This window comes from Pelophylax lessonae (assembly GCF_965119305.1).
Source record: "Pelophylax lessonae genome assembly, chromosome: 12".
Lineage (NCBI taxonomy): Eukaryota > Metazoa > Chordata > Amphibia > Anura > Ranidae > Pelophylax > Pelophylax lessonae.
In genome coordinates, this window is record NC_138779.1 from 24,824,087 (window position 1) to 24,842,010 (window position 17,924).

General features: G+C 42.4%; 1 protein-coding gene across 1 annotated transcript in view; it reads right to left on the bottom strand.

The window, feature by feature from the left end:
• Window positions 1–17,924, bottom strand: part of UBE4B (ubiquitination factor E4B) — a 148,224-nt gene that overhangs the window by 105,323 nt on the left and 24,977 nt on the right. The window contains exon 2 of the mRNA XM_082273634.1: window positions 6,171–6,357. Coding sequence (XP_082129760.1) covers window positions 6,171–6,357 — 187 coding nt within the window. The remainder of the gene's footprint in view (window positions 1–6,170; window positions 6,358–17,924) is intronic.

Here is a 17,924-nt window from a genome sequence, read left to right on the forward strand (position 1 = left end):
CAGGTTGGACCCCCTTTTGCCCTCATTCTTAGTGGCATAGATACAACAAGGTATTTGAAACATTCCTCAGAGATTTTGCTCCATAGTGACATAATAGCATCACACAGTTGCTGCAGATTTGTTGGCTGCGCATCCACCACATCCCAAAGGTTCTCCATTGGATGAGATGTGGTGAGTGTGGAGGCCATTGAAGTACAGTGACCTGATCTGGTGAGTGTGGAGGCCATTGAAGTACAGTGACCTGATCTGGTGAGTGTGGAGGCCATTGAAGTACAGTGACCTGATCTGGTGAGTGTGGAGGCCATTGAAGTACAGTGACCTGATCTGGTGAGTGTGGAGGCCATTGAAGTACAGTGACCTGATCTGGTGAGTGTGGAGGCCATTGAAGTACAGTGACCTGATCTGGTGAGTGTGGAGGCCATTGGAGGACAGTGACCTCATTGTCATGGTGAAGAAACCAGTGGTGAGATGATTGGAGCTCTGTGACATGGTGCATTATCCTGCAGGAAGGAGCCATCAGAAGATGGGGACACGGTGGTCATAAAGGGATGGACATGGCCAGCAACAATACTCAGGTAGGCCGTGGGGTTTAAACGATGCTCAATTGGTACCTAAGGAGCCCAAAGTGTGCCAAGAAAATATCCCCCACACTATTACACCACCACCAGCCTGAACCATCACCCCCCCCCCCTCCCCCACACCATTACACCACCACCAGCCTGAACCGGTGATACAAGGCAGGATGGATCCATGCAACCCCTGGCTGCAGGAAAGAAGCCTATCCTTCCCACACCTAAAAATCGTACTTCCATTTTCTCCATCAGCTCATCCCCCACAGTCATTGCCTTCTGTTTCACTTGACCCTCCCTTCTAGATTGTAAGCTCTAACGAGCATTGCCCCCCCAACTCCTCCTGTATTGAATTGTACTGCATTGTCTTCCCTCATGTTGTAAAGCGCTGCGCAAACTGTTGGCGCTATATAAATCCTATATAATTATAATTGAAATCAATCATCTATGGCTTGCCTTAGGCTTTGAAAATGTAGGATGGAATTCCCCTTATCTATGCTATGGCATGTTGTGTGGGGGGGGGGGGGGGGAACTCTGGCCAAGTACAGAGTTCTAGTCATTACCAACTGCAGCTGAGAATCTTTATAGAAGTTCTAAGATTACCGGACGACCCATCTTTGACTGAGGAAAACAATGTAGTTGGAATGCTCGATCAATTATATCAAATGCGTCCTGTAAGTACTTTTTTTTTTTTTTTACAATAATTTTATAAAATTGAAAAAAAAATAAAAAATATTTTACAAGGAAGAGGCCCTTTGTCCCTTCTTTTGTTACTCCTCTAAGCATGTTCATTAGATATGCACCAAAATTTTGGCGGTCAAAACACAATTGGCCGAAAATGGTGTTTTCACCATTTTGCCGATAAGAGAAAAAAGGTGGCAAAAAATGGCACCAACAAGGCAAGTGATTTTGACGAAATTTAACCGTGCATATAGTGTATTTTTCATAGGTCACATGACTCAAACACGATATCAAAAATGTAACACGGGTACGTTATTGATCCGTTTCTGATGTGTTTTCAATGCATTTCAATAGGGAGGTGCGTTCTTGTTTTTGGACTAAAAATGCAGCAAGCAAGATTTTTAACACCACAACGGAAGCACAACAAACGAGTGTGAAGACATGTATAGAATTTAAAGGGATGCATTTTTCTTGAGCTTTTCTTGCACTATAAAGGTGCCAATAATGGGCGACAAAAAATTAATTAAAAATCATGATATTATTTGAAAAGTTGAAAACATATTTTATTTGTTTTTAAAACACTTTTTTTTTAAAAAAGTGAAAATACTGTCATTTTCGGTTTCGGCCAAGTACATCCTGAATTTTCTGTTTCGGTACCAAAATTTCCATTCGGTGCATCTCTAATGTTCATAAAGTAATAAAGTCCTGACTGGGTCAACATTCTGTTCTTTTCCCAGAGTGCCGTTTTGTGCAAAGCAATACATAAAGCCAAACTACAGACAGATTCAGGTACTTACACTTATTTTATGCAAAAAAAATAAAAATAAAAAATTATACACTTAAAGCAATCCATTTGTGAGGATCTCAAGTTTAACCACTTGCTAACCGTGTAACTTACATATACAGCGGCAAGGCGGCTCTGCTGCGCAGGATCAAGTATGGGATCCTGCACTTCCAGGTCTGGGGTGCCTGTGCACACCCCCGGTGGCCCACACCATTTATATACAGCGGAAGCTAACCTGCGGGTATGGCAGACGCGATGTCTGCCAGCACCCGCCGATGCCTCGGTCCAGAGGCAGAACAGTGGTCTGCCTATGTAAACAAGGCAGGTCGCTGTGCTGTCAGTAAAGAAGGCGGCATGGATCCTGTGTTCCTTCAAAGCAGGAACATGGAACATTGCCTTCCCTTAGTACAAGCACCTCCCCCACAGTGGTAAAACACCAGCTAGGCCCACAGTAACCCTTTGATTGCCCCTGATGTTAACCCCTTCCCAGCCAGTGTCATTAGTACAGTGACAGTGCATATTTTTTAGCAATGATCACTGTATTAGTATCACTGGTTCCTAAAAAGTGTCAGATTTGTACCGCTATAAGTCGCTGATTGCCGCCATTGCTAGTAAAAATCCCACACACACACACACATTATATATATTTATTATATATATATATATATATATATATATATATATATATATATATATATATATATATATATATATATATATATATACACACATACATATATATACATATATATACATATACACACACACACATACATACACACACATTATATTATATATATATATATATATATATATATATATATATATATATATATATATATATATATATATATATACATACATACATACATACATACATACATACATACATACATACATACATACACATACACATACACATACATATACACACACACCTCCCAAATTTTGAGGCTGCTATAGTTTTTGCACAAACCGATCAATATACACTTATTGGGATTATTTTTTTTTTATTATTTTTTAACCAAAAATATGTAGCAGAATACATATTGGACTAAAAACTTAAGAATTTTTTTTTTCAGTTTTTTTTATTGAATATTTTAATAAAGTAAAGAATATTGTTTTTTTTTTTTTTTTTTCAAAATTGCTGGTCATTTTTTGTTTATAGCGCAAAAAAATAAATAAAAAAAAACCACAACACAGAGGTGATCAAATACCACCAAACAAATAAATAATAAAAAGAAAAAATGTTTTTAATATATATATATTTTTTATTTTTTTTGCAAGAATGAGACACAGATATTTAATTGGCTTTTGTAAAGTACACATCTGCATAAAGATTGTAGTTAATGTTCGCGTATGTTACCATGTTTCCATGGTTTTAATTCCTGCAGAAAAATGTTGGTAAGTGCTCCAGAACTTAAATGTTTATTAGGAGGTACATTTTTTTCATTTTTGTACAAGGACATAATGTAAATTACTCAGACATTGCTTGTAAAATATTGTATTGACTTATTCTCTGTACAATTTTGAATAAAAAGTAAAGTGAAATCAATATAGGGATGTTAGATGACCTTGCAATTGTGTACTTGAAAATGTGCAAAAATAAAGATCAGAATATCTTCCTGTTAAAAAAAAAAAAAAAAAAAGTTCTATTTTCAGGGGGAGGACGACAAATTTTATTTGGGTACTGTGTCGCACGACCGCACAATTGTCAGTTAATGTAACGCAGTGCAAGAAAATTGTCTGGTCATGAAGGGGGGGGGGGGGGGTTAAATCTTCCGGAGGGCTAGTAGTTAACAGAAGCAACCTAAAAAGATAGCAGCTCACACTTCCTTTCCGCTGGTGACCACAATAACTGCTCTCCTAGAGCTACAGTCGTTTTTGGAAATCTGACCCTTCCAAGTGTGTTGAATGCCTGATCCTCCACTGCATACTGTAGTTCCTCTCTCTGGCCCCTATTTTCCTCCCATGCCCTATTAATGTTGTATAGGAAAAACTTATTTCAATTGACCTGTAAGAAAACCTCTTGACTGAGAAATTTCCAAAATCAAAAGGTTTATTAAACAGAAAACGTAGCTATGTGAGAGCACACCCCTATAAACCTGGTCAGCATGCTCTGGTCGGATACATTTCAGATTCCCATTTTTATAGGGTTTCTTATCACAACGCACTCTTACAGATTTTCAGGGATAGCCTCAATATAAGCCCTACCACGAAAATAAGCCCTAGAAAAATCCTTGATCTCAGTCCCTCCCTCTGCAGTATTCGGAGAGGAAAAGTAGAGCTCCAGAGGGTCACGTGAGTGCCCAGCGGCGCTGTAAATAAGGTATTTTCCACAATAAAGTTACAAAAATGAGACACACTGCACATTTATAATCTTTTTACAAAATCGATAACATAATTTTTACAGTGACTTCATCCAAGGTTTATTTTTGGGATTACAGAATGTCATAATGCTGACTCCTGAGCTGACGGGGAGAGAACTTTGTTTTTTTTTTTTTAACATTTTGTTTTATTCCAGGTTTTTTAGAACAGAGAGGGCTACATGACAGCGCAAGAATGTTTTAAAGGATCAGGATATTTATTTTAGGGTTACAATCACTTTAGCCACAGAAAATTTGGCTGCTCAAAGACCAGGCCATATTTTGCGATTCGGCACTGCGTGACTTTAACGGACAATTGCGCGGTCGTGCGACGCTGTATCCAAATTAAATTGACGTCCTTTTTTTCCCACAAACAGAGCTTTCTTTTGGTGGTATTTGATCACCTGTGCAATTTTTATTTTTTGCGCTATAAACAAAAAAGAGCGACAATTTTGAAAAAACAACAATATTTTTCATATTTTTTTTTTATATGAAATTGTCAAAAAAAAAAAAAAATGTAAAAATCAGAATTTTTCAACATTTTAGGCCAATTTGTTTCCTGCTACATATTTTTGGCAAAAATCGCAATAATCGTATTTTGATTGGTTTGTGCAAAAGTTACTGCGTTTACTAACTACGGGAAAGATTTACATCATTTTTATTGTTTGTTTTTTTTTTTTTTTTTACTAGTAATGGCGGCGATCTGCGATTTTTTTTTTTTGCAGGACTGCGACATTGCGGCGGACAGATCGGACCCGTGACTGACATTTTTGACACTTTTGGGGGTACCAGTGACATTACTACAATAATCAGTGCTATAAATATGCACTGTTACTGTAAAAAGGACACTGGCAGGGAAGGGGTTAACTTTATTGGTGATCAAGGGGTTAAGTGTGTCCCTAGGGGCGTGGCTAACTGTCAAGGGGCGTGGCTAGTGAAGTAACCACAGAGAAATGCGATCCTATATAGCAGGATCACATAGTGTCATTACTTCAGTGAGAATGACAGACGGCTGTGTTTACATCAGCCATCTGTCTTTCTCCCTCTCCTGCGGGAGATTGCGAGTGGCCGGCGGACATCGGAGCCGCTGGTCACGCGCTGGCTCCCCAGGGAACGAGCGGGCCGCCGGTGGCGCACGCTCGCCCCCTACAGGCTCGCGGGTGAGTGACGTAGGTCTACGTCGCTTTGCCTGTAAGCGCCTGAGTGCCGCAGTAAATAGACGTTAGGCAGTCGGCAAGTGGTTGAGATCGTCATTGCACATACCATAAATAAATAAGACATCCTCTGAAAATAAGCCCTAGTGTGTTTTTATGTAGCCAAAATTAATATAAGACCCGGTCTTCTTTTCGGGGAAACACAGTATACACATACATACACACACATTATATATTATAATATATATATATATATATATATATATATATATATATATATATATATCTCCTAAACTTATCATATGTTATAATATCAATACTAATCCTTGTATAGGTTTAAATATAACTATGTATAAATGTGTTATTATCATGCACTATGGTGTAGGAATCAGTAAAGATCACATTATCCTTATACAGAGTGAGGAACCACTGTGGGGTCCAAGAATCAGACACAAATCAGTTTATCAAAAAAACATCAATAAAAGCACAAGATAGGTTTTTTTCATTGAACCCAAAAAAAAAAAAAAAAATGGGGTAGACAAAACCGTCAGAGCTGCCAATACATGTGACTGAGATTTCAGGAATAAGGTGCACTGAGCTGCAGTCGGTCACTCACCTGACCCTCCGATAGGTGAGGTAGCTGGGGTTATGCCCTGAACATTTAAGCCGAGCTGGTGAGAGGCGACGGGGGCTGGTGCTGCTGCTGGTGGTCCAGGGGGATTCTCTCGCTGCGGAGAAGTAAGTGGCGTTGTAGGCTGTGAGGACGGCCCACCAGCAAGTCTAGCCAGGCGCCTACGTCTAATCTGTAAACATAAAAATGATAAAATTTAATGAACACAAACATAGCACACGTGTACACAGTCAGAGGAACTTGAGCAAAGTTTGGCCATACAAGGTGAACAAGGCTCTCTACAGGAATATCAAATGATTCATGGCAGGCATTCAAGTTTCTGTAGAACGTGGTACCGCTAGACCTTGAAATACAAACTTCTATAAATCACTTAGATGAAACCTGTCAGGATGGAAATATGGGAGCCTTTACTGCTGACTTGTTTTTAAAGGGTTAAAATTACAGGGCAATTATCCTATACAGCATGCATCCAGTGAAGTCACAAATCCCAACCTGCTGACGTAGTCACCATCACTGACTTTCTTCATTTAGCTGCTTTGGTTATTTTAACCTAAACCTTATTCTATCTAGTGGTGCACCGAAAGTTCGGCAACCAAAATTTTCGGCCGAAAATGGGCCTCTATCATTTTGGACAAAAACGGGTCATATATGCCAAAAATCATAGCTGCCCACTGTCCCCTTGACGGGACAGTCCCACCAAATAGGACCTTGTCCCGGCTAACTTACTCTGCCGGGACTTGTTCTGGCCAGTGGGGGAGGCAGGAGGGGTCATCTGACCTTGATTTTCCCCTAACGGTGTCTCCCTGCTCAGGCCGCCATCTTCAGGCTCAGGATGGCCGGCGGGCGCCCTGTATTCGGGCGAATATGGTGGGGGCTGGCCTGTGCCTGTCCAATCACGGCATAGCATGGGTGGCGGTTTCTTCTGGAGCCGGGCCCCGCCCTCGCAGTCCCAGACCAGCGCGCTCAGCCTCAGCACACCAGCTGGCTGCTGCTCAGCTCAGGACCCGACCACAGTCGTTCTTCCTCTTACTGTAAGTGAGTGCCGGCAGATAATTGTCATTAAAGGATCGGATATATGCCAAAAGGGGGGACAAGGAGTTTGAGGGCAAGAACAGAAGTGACTGTTAGAGGAAGAGCGCAGAGTGCTGTTTATTAGAGAAGAGTGGGGAACAAAAGAGAGATATTAGAGAAAATGGGGGGATGCCTGGGATGCTAGAGAGGGACTAGTCTTAGCAGGGCCATAAAATAAAAATTCTGTCTGGAAGAGAAAGATAGGGAACAGGGAGAGAATACAGACAGTCTTTATTCTCTCCCTGTTCCTTATCTTTCTTCTAACCTTGATTACAGATGATGTGGTGTGGAGGGAGGGCTACGTCCTGGCCACGGCGGACGTGGCCTCCCTGTACACCATAATTTCACACTGACGGCCTGAATGCTGTGGAGTCCTTTCTGCAGCGGGATCCTCTTCTTATCCCTGCACAGAGAACTTGGGTGCTCAGTCTCCTCTCCTTCGCCATGACACATAACTATTTTTGGTTTGGGGGCTCCTATTATCTACAAACCAAGGGTGTGGCCATGGGTGCAAAATTTGCACCGAGCATGGCCAACCTGTTGATGGCGAAGTGGGAGGAGGACTTTGTACTTCAAGACCAGAGACCGGAGTTGGTTCTTTGGAAGCGATACATCGACGATGTAATCGTTGTCTGGAACGGCACGATGGAATCGTTGCATGTTTTCTTCCAGGAACTTAATGACAACGTCTTTGGTATTAAACTGCAGCACGAGGCCAGTGATATTAACATCCATTTTTGGTGACCACAACCTTTAAGACCACAGATAGGAATGGTTTTATTGGGAGGGATAGTTTTCACCATCCCTCCTGGTTAAATTCCGTTCCAAAGAGCCAGTTCCTAAGAGTGAGGAGGAATTGTTCTCACCTAGCAGACTTTTTTCAGCAAGCCAATGTCCTTAAGGGACGTTTTCTGGACAAGGGCTATGCTGATGTAGATCTTGAAAGGGTTATCCATGAGGTGGCCAATAAGGATAGAGTTTTAATGTTGGTGGATGCACCGAAGGATGATGGAAAAGATGGGGTACCTTTTATAAAAACATATTCCCAACAATACAGGGGTACCTTTTATAAAAACATATTCCCAACAATACAGGGACCTAAAGCAAATCTTTTCTAGGCATTGGAAAGTGCTTCAGAATGATAGAGTACTGGCCCCAGTGATAGGCGATTAACCCATGGTGGTCTATCGGGGAGTCCCTCCGTTTAGTCTTCAGGTGGCCCCCCAATGTGGTTGATCGACCACTTAAGTCTACCTTTTTTCCCCAGATAAAGGGTTTTTTCCATGCCGCAAATGTGTGGTTTGTAGGGCCAATGCTATCAAGGATAGGAAAGTTCTTTCCTTTCGGTCCAACGTCACAGAGAAGATCTACACCAGGGATCCTCAAACTATGGCCCTCCAGCTGTTGCGGAACTACACATTCCATGAGGCATTGTAAAACTCTGACATTCCCAGACATGACTAGGCATGATGGGAATTGTAGTTCCTGAACAGCTGGAGGGCCGTAGTTTGAAGACCCCTGGTCTACACCATTGGTTCTTTTATTACATGCTCCACCAAAAATGTGGTGCATCTTTTGGAATGTCCCTGTGGCTTCCAATATGTCGGGAGGACGATCAGAACTATGCAGATAAGAGTTAAGGAACATCTGGGGAACATCAGGCGAGGGTTCCCCAAGCATATCGTCTCCCGACATTATTTGGAATGTCATGGAAAAAAAGCCACAGGAACTTCAATCATCGGTATAGACAAATTTACAGCCCATTGGAGGGGTAGCAATGTGAGGTGTGAAATTTCCAGGAAAGAAACACGTTGGATCTTTGATATGAAATGTTATACGCCGCACGGTTTGAACGTTAACTGGGATGTCAACTGTTTTATTAATAATGGTTGACCCCAGTTAAGTGTGATAGTCCTCTTTACCAGCCTTCTTTTTAATATACATCATATTTTATTTATTTATTTTTATCCATCAGATTTATACTTTTAAATTGGGTTCTATATTGAATAATTCAATTTTAGTATCTATTATTTGTTCTTATTGAAGTTCTTAATGGACTTATTCAGTATTATGAATGGATTTTTCCATCGCCCTTTTTACTAGTGTGAAATTACATCTTTATTTAGTATAAAGGAATACATTATTACTGATTTGTAGCATTGTAGGTTGTTGTATTTATTAATTGTGGCAACACTTTTATTACTAATATATAGTATGACATATTGTATATGCTTCTATGTATTTATGTGATTATGATCATGGCAACATTATATCATGTATGCTCCACTATGGGGTTTTTTTCCGTTTCCTCATAATGGTTTATTTCTTAAAATGATTATATCCTTATATCATGTTTGGATATGTTCACCTTTTTCTTATGCGAATATGGCCATATATGTTGTTATTTAACATGGTTGTGCCAGTGGAGTCCTGCGGGAGTTCCGGTTACGAATGGGTGCCGCAGGGAGGAGTCTGAATGCCGGTAGGAGGATCTGTCCAACTGGAATGCAATCTCCAGATGGCAACCGCTTTGAGGGGAGTTTCCTTCCGAGGCCACTGGGATGAGTAGCGTTGAGATGCAAGCTTTCTCCCTGAAGGGCCGTGAACCGTAAGTGACGTATCTCCACCGATGACGGTACTTCCGGCGGACGCACTTCCTGTGGCTCCGGACTTCCGGGACCCCGTAGGAGGATCGTACATCAGTCTTTTCTTATAAATAGCGTGCAGGCATGTGTGGGCTTTGCCTTTGAAAATGTCCTGAGTGGGACGAAACGTCAGGCACGCCCGCATGTCGACACGCTTCTCCAGGCTATCTTTTCCATGTGCATTGACTTGTTTGGATTGTGAGTTGCCATTTTTATTCTTCTATATATTAAAGATTTAAGTTTACTATGCCACTGGAGTCTTTCTTCATTTTGAGGTATGGTATTGTCACCATCTGCTGCATTGATTTGTTTGGATGCCGGAAGCCTGCCTGTTTTGGAGTGATAACGGATTGGTTCCTTCAGCTTAGGATCCTTGGATTTCTCTACTACACACATATTTGACCCGCCTTAACAGGGGGTCATGAGGTTCTGGTAAGCAGACATCTTTTACATTTTGGTGCACGCGGGGTTGATGTTTCCACCTTACTGACTCCATTTCTTGGTGGCTGGACTTTTATCTTCAACTGTGGATCATCACTTGCATCTGTTGGACTTTTTCCTCAGTGATTTTTTCCAGCATTTCCATCATTGGCGCTGTACTTTGTTTTTTCTGTTAAGCTGTTTTTGTCCTGGCTGCCTTTTTACCAATTTATATATCCAGAGTGTGACCGAGCGCGGCCTTTTTTTATCTTTCTATCTGAATGTTACAGCTGAAATCGAGACTCATCAGACCAGACAACGTTTTTCCAATCTTCTATTGTCCAATTTCCGTGATCTTGTGCAAATTGTATCCTCAGTTTCCTTTTCTTAGCCGACAGGATCTGAATACCTTGGTTGTAAAGAGTGCTTATTTGAGTTGCCTTTCTATCATTTCAAACCAGTCTGCCCATTCTCCTCTGACATCAATAAGGCATTTTCCTCCACACAACTGCCGCTCACTGGATATTTTCTTTTTTTCAGACCATTCTCTGTAAACCCTAGGTGTGTGTGAAAATCCCAGTAGATCAGCAGTTTTTGAAATACTCAGACCAGCCTATGCCATGTTCAAAGTCACTTAATCCATTTTCGTTCCCATTCTGACCCCATTGGTTTGAACTTTAGCAAGTCGTCTTCACCACGTCTAGATGCCTAAATGCATTGAGTTGAGTTGCTGCCATGTGATTGGCTGATCAGCAATTTGTGTTTCCAAGCAATTTAATAGGTGTACCTAATAAAGTGGCCAGGGAGTGTATACATTTAATCTATCAATTATTATATAGGTGTCCCTACTATGAAGGCTCTTTAAAGTTAGGACTGCAGATAATGTTGGGGTGCCTGGTGGTGGCCTCTGCAGCTTACGCATGTATTTGCAAACCAAACCCCTATTTTTAAAGTGCTTGTAAACCCACTCTGATAACTTTTACCTATAGGTAAGCCTTATTAAAGGCATACCTATAGGTACTGTAAATATCTCTTAGCCTCCGTTCACATTAGGTCACTTCGACTTGGGGGGCGACCCGGGAAGTCGCGTGCAGCGCGACTTGCACAGACTTCACATAATGGAAGTCAATGCAAGTCGCCTCCAGGTCGCCCAGAAAGTAGTACAGGACCCTTTTTCTAAGTCGGAGTGACTTGTGTCGCTCCTATTAGAACGGCTCCTGTACTACACAATGGGAGCGTGAGGACCGCGACTTGTCAGGCTGACAAGTCCCGGTCAAAGTCGTACCAGTGTGAATGCGGTCTTAAACTTGTACCGTTCAGGAGATATTTACATTTCATGAAGCCGATGACGTCATTGGCACATACGCTTTGAAGAGACGGCCGCCTGTGCCCTTTCTTCAGAGCCCTGTGCCGCTCCTGCGCACATGCGTGGGAGTGACATCACACGGCTCCCGGCCAGTAGCATAGCCGAGGTCCGCAGACCAGGAAGATGGATATGCCCACCAGTGAGGACAACGCAGGCTTCATTTGGAGGCATGTGTCACATAATGTGCTAGTATGCGATTCATAATTATGTATTTACTTTGCAGGGAAGAAAAAAAAAATATATATATATATATATTATATATATATATATATATATATATATATATATATATATATATATATATATATATATATATATATATATATATATATATATATATATATATATATATATATATATAAAGGAAGAGTTTACTTCCTCGATGTGAACTGTAAGACGTGACAATTCGGTTTGTTGCTGGCTGCCAAGTTGATCTGGGAATTTTCCTTCGTTGTCGGAACGTACTTTTTTTTTCAGCGCTGGACGAATGCAACGCAATGCGCTGGTATGAACTGCACTCATAGGCAAAAATTATTTTTTGGTTGCCATGCGTTGGGAATATGCACACACCAGCACATCTGGTGCAAATGAACCCATAAAAGTAGTATTCCAGTCAAATATTAGCTATACTTAAATCTGTTCCAACCCCAAGCAGCCAACTTCAGTGAAGAGATCACCAACAATGGATGCAGAGCCTGGGTGGTGACATCACCCATAGACTTACTATAGATAACCTGCCATCAAGCTGTCCTGCCTCTACACTGCTGCTGAGGCTGGGAGCAAATCAGGTGATCGGAGTGCCCTCATAATAGTCGACTTCTTTCCTTTACCAGGGAACTTAGAATAGGCTTAACCACTTCTGGACCAGAAGGATTTACCCCCTTAATGACCAGGCCATTTTTTGCTATTCGGCACTGAGTAACTTTAATGGACAATTGCGCAGTCGTGCGACGCTGTACCCAAATAAAATTGATGTCTTTTTCCCCACAAAAAGAGCTTACTTTTTGTGGTATTTGATCACCTGTGTAGTTTTTATTTTTGCGCTATAAAACAAAAAAAAGAGCAACAATTCTGAAAAAAATATATATATTTTTCACATTCTGCTATATAACATTCCCCAAAATAAAAAAAGAATTAAAAATCAAATTTTTTTTTAACATTTTAGGACAATTTGTATTCTGCTACATATTTTTGGAAAAAAAAAAAAAATTGCAATAAGGGTATATTGATTGGTTTGCGCAAAAGTTATCGCGTCTACAAACTAGGGGAAAGATTTATGTAATTTTGGTTTTGTTTTTTTACTAGTAATGGCGGCAATCTGTGATTTTTAGCAGGACTGCGACATTGCGGACAGATTGGACCCCTAACTGATATTTTGGACACTTTTGGGGGGGGACCAGTGACATTACTACAGTAATCAGTGCTAATATGCACTGTTACTGTAATAATGACACTTGCAGGGAAGGGGTTAACACTGTGGGTGATCAAAGGGTTAAATGTAAGCCTAGGGGAGTGATTCTAACTGTATAGGGGGAGGGGCTTTTTAAATGATCACAGAGACCTGTGATCCTATATAAAAGGATCACAGAAACTCTGATCATTCCAGAGAGAAGAATGATCGGCTGGGTTTACAACAGCCGACCGTTGTTCTCTCTCAGCAGGGAGCGATTGCGGGTGGCTGGCGGCAATCGGAGCCACCTGCCCCATGCATCGGAGTGCCAGCTGCCGAGTGAGGGGGGGGGGGGGGGGGAGTGTGCCGGCATCGGCACGCGCTCACCCCCCTAGCTGCAGGCAACGAGTCCGACGTAGGGCTACGTCGGTTCGCGCATGAGGGCCAGCCTGCTGCAGTATATCTGCTGAGGGCGGTCCAGAAGAGGTTAAAGAGGAATTTTAGTCAGAAAATAAAGTCCTGCTAGATCACTTCAGGTTGGCCCCTTTTGCAGGTATAGCTATGTATAACATTGGCTTCTGGGCTTCAGCAAAATGGCAATTTAAAGCACACACTCATGTTGGCAGCAGAACGCATGTTCCTTACTAAAGAACATTACTTTTTATTAAGTTGTTTATATATATATATATATATATATATATATATATATATATATATATATATATATATATATATATATATATATATAAACTTTAAGTTTAAGTTTATTAAGTTGTAAAGTTCCACTTTAAAGTGTTAGTAAACCCAGGAGCCTGCATTCTCTATATCTGGTCTCCCACAGTACACAGAACATGGAAATGCAATTATTTTAGTAAATATAAACTGCCAAATACCTTTTCTCATCAGCTGTATATAGCCGTCTTGGGACTTCTATCTGTGTCTGATCAAAGCTTGTAGGAGTTTTCATACTGCACTGGCTGCCCTATCAGGATTCAGAACCCCTGACCCTCTGTCTGGACAGTGCCGATTGGCCCTGTGCTGATCACATGCACTTTCACTTTACATTAGGTATAACAAGCATTCTTTACTGCATATACAGACTGATTTTACTGTTGTGAGTTAAGTAACACTTTAACTGGACTTCTATTTTAAGGACCCTTTCACACAGGCGATGCGATCAGCTCCGCCTGTCAGATTTTTAGGCAGATCTGATCGGATCCTCCATGCAGCTCTATGGGGCAGCGGGTGTCAGCGGAGACATCTCCTCTGACACCCGCTGCCATCCGTATCCGATCCTGTCCGTGAAATCTGGACGGATGGAAACCCTATTTTTCCATCCGTTCAGGGATCGGATTGGATGAGAGCGGACAGGCGGTCCGCTCTCATCCGATCCCCCATAGAGAGCAGCGGGAGCTGTGACACCTCCCTCTCCGCACTGCAAGTGGAGACGGAGCTGTCATCCTCCGGCTCAGCGGGGATCGGCGGATCGATCCCCACTGAGCAGCACGGATCCGCCTACGGTGGCGGACCGTGTGAAAGAGCCCCAAGGAGAAGCGCCAGACTCACCCCAAAAAATTTTAAAGTCCGCAGCTAAAAATACTGTAGGTGTGGACTTTTAATAAGGACACTTACCTGTACAGGGATCCAGCGAAGCCCTCCCCCGACAGGATTCTTCAATCGGCTTCGGGTGCAGGCGCCAACATCCTAAGTAAGGTAAACCGGCAGTGCAGCCTAGCGGCTTCCCAGCCAGTTTCCTACTGCGCATGCGGGAGTCGCACTGCTGTTTGTGAATGGTTCTGTAATCTTCTGACACCTGTGATGTGTCCCGGAAAGCTGAAGGGGGAGATCACTGCGGCGCATTTGAAGTGTAACTGTCAAAACCAGGTACCCTCCCCCCCCCCCCTCCACCCCATAAAATTCCAAAAGTCGCAGTAGAGGGTGCAAACAAGCAGAGCTTCCCCCTTTTGGGTGAAGTGCCACTTTAAATACTCAAATTTATATTCTGTTTATCAAAACGTTCTTTAATCTCCACCTGAATGGGCAAGGCGACTCTTAATTCACCATGTCACACTGCAAAGCCTGTCTCTGGCGAGAACATCCCAGCGGCACAATCGCTTTGGAGGACACAGCATGGAGGGGAAAAACAAACACTCACCCGACTGCATGTGTTGCAACCTTGCCAGCTGGAAGAGCAAGGAAATGCTCTCTCGTTGGTGATCCACATTTTTTTTTTTTTAACATTTTCAGCAGCGAGGGAGCAACACATACAAATCAGGTATGCATCTTCCCCACACTTTCTAGCGATCCTGTTGCTGATAAATTATCACTAGTGTGGCATGGGACTAAGTGTGGATAGTCTGCGTGGGATCTGATCTTCACATACAAAATCCTGCAAACATTTATATATAAAAAGGGACTCCAATGTTAAAGAGGAAGTCAAGCCTCAAAAATAATTTGTACCTATAGGTAAGGCTATAATAAAGCTTACCTATAGGTACAGTAAATATCTCCTAAACATGCACCGTTTAGGAGATATTTACATTGCATGCAGCCAATGACGTCATCGGCACATGCGCTCTGAAGGAACGGCCACCCGTGCCATTCCTTTAGATACCTGTGCCGTGAATGACGGCTCCCCCACGCATTCGTGGGAGTGAGGTCATCAGAGCTCTGGCCTGTCACATAGCCGAAGTCCGCGGATCCGGAAGGAAGACCAGGAGAAAATGGAGGCTGCCTCCAGCGACTACATCGCATCAGGACTTCGTTTTCACATAATGTGCTAGTACAGGCATGTCCAACCTACGGCCCGAGGGCCGCATGCGGCCCAGAACGGCAGGCAATGCGGCCCACTGCACCCTGACAATCTTTTTTTGCACGGGAGGAAAGAAGCCGGGGTTGGCATGGCCACAGCAGCTTCCAACGGTAGGCAGCGGCTGAGGGGAGGGGGGGGAGGCGAGCATGTGCAGGGTTTCTGACTCCTACCACCATGACCACTTCAAATCACTGAAGTAGTCATGGTGGTTAGAGTGCTCCTTTATTGTCTCTCAGAAGAAGTAAACCTCTGTATACGGATTCCATTTCATTTGATCATTCACTAGTTGTGTTAAATTAGTGCGGGGGCGCGGCGGCATTTTATGACATGCCTTAACTATAGTATATTTTTTATATGTGGCCCGAGAAAATTTCTCTACACTCAATGTGGCCCAGAGAGGCCAAAAGGTTGGACACCCAAGTGCCTGTATGTGATGCACCTTGTCAGCTCACTTGCTGCCCACACTGCCAAGCGCTATAAAAATACGCTCATATTTTTGTCAAAAATATGTAGCTAAATACATTTTGGCCTAAATATATGACAAAAATTTTATATATTGGATATTTTTTAACTGTCAAAGTAGAAAATGCCATTTCTTTGCAAAATTCGCTATTTTTTTTATTAATAATGCAAAAAAATAAAAAGCGTCAAATACCACCAAAAGAAAGCTCTGAATGTGGGGAAAAAAAAAAGGACAAAAATTTTGTTTGGGTACACCATTGCATGACCGCGCAATTGTCAGTTAAATTCGCGCAGTGCTAAGTTGAAAAAGTGAAAGTGGCCTGGTCATTAAGCAGCAAAATCTTCCAGGGGCTAAAGTGGTTAAAGAGCCCATTTTTTTTCATCGTGAAAAAAAAAAAAAATAAAATAAATTTTTTTTTTTTGTAGAGGAGGTCTTTTTGACCCCAGATCTCACAATAAAGAGGTCCTGTCATGCTTATTTCTATTATAAAAGGGATGTTTACATTCCTTGTAATACGAATAAAAATGAAAAATGTTTTTTTTTCTTCGAAAAACTGTAAAAAAAAAAAAAAAAAGATAAAATAAATAGGGAAAAAAAAATAAAAAATTAAAGCGCCCCGTCCCCGTTCGCTCGCGTGCAGAAGCGAATGCTATGTGCTAGTATGTGATGCACCTTGCAGGGCCTAAAAAAAAAATAAACAGTAACCAGCGGTTTACAACTGCTTTAGCCCCCGTTCACACTGGGGCGACCTGTGAGGCGACCTGTGAGGCGACCAGGTCGCCTCCCATAGGGAAGCTGCGGACCCGTTCTGATAGGAGCGACACAAGTCGCTCCGACTCAGAAAAAGGGTCCGGAGCTTCTTTGGGGCGACCAGGAGGCGACCGCCATAGACTTCAATGTTACGAAGTCCGTGGCGGCCGCTCCGAGGTCGCGGCGCGCTGCTCGCACCGCGACCTCCGAGGTCGCGGTGCGAAGTAGCGTCGCCCCAGTGTGAATGGGGGCTGACAATCAACAGTTTAAAAATGTAGGCTCTGCAAGGAAGAGGTTTTTTTTAGTCAGCTGACTTGCTGCCAATCGCTCATGTATTGTAGAGAATTCATTGCTGGAAGAATCTCCTTGATTCCCCCGCCTGAACCTCTATGCAAATCCCCAGTTACTCCAGTTGGAACGCACAAAGAGCTTGGGACTAGATCATCCCCCTTGTCACAGCACTGAGCCAAAGCACTGACACAGTAACAATGGCGAGTCACATGCTCCTCATTCCCAGGAAGTACCAGGTTTTCTCTTTGCTCCTATCAAATGACTGGAGAAGCAGGAGAGCGAAGGAAAAGTATAAGAAGGGTGCATTAAAGTATATCAACTCAACATTTCATATACCTCATATGTGTGTATGAGAAAATATCCTGTTCTCTTTGTATGGCTTCCTTTGTGTGAAATCCCTGGTGTTCCTGCTAGTCCCTCTGCTCCTGTGAAAAACTGACCACACTAGGCAGGAGAGAACAGCATGGTCAGTTCTCTAGGTGTGCTGGGAACTCAGCCTGCTCTCCTCCAATGATCAGACTTGTCCAGACA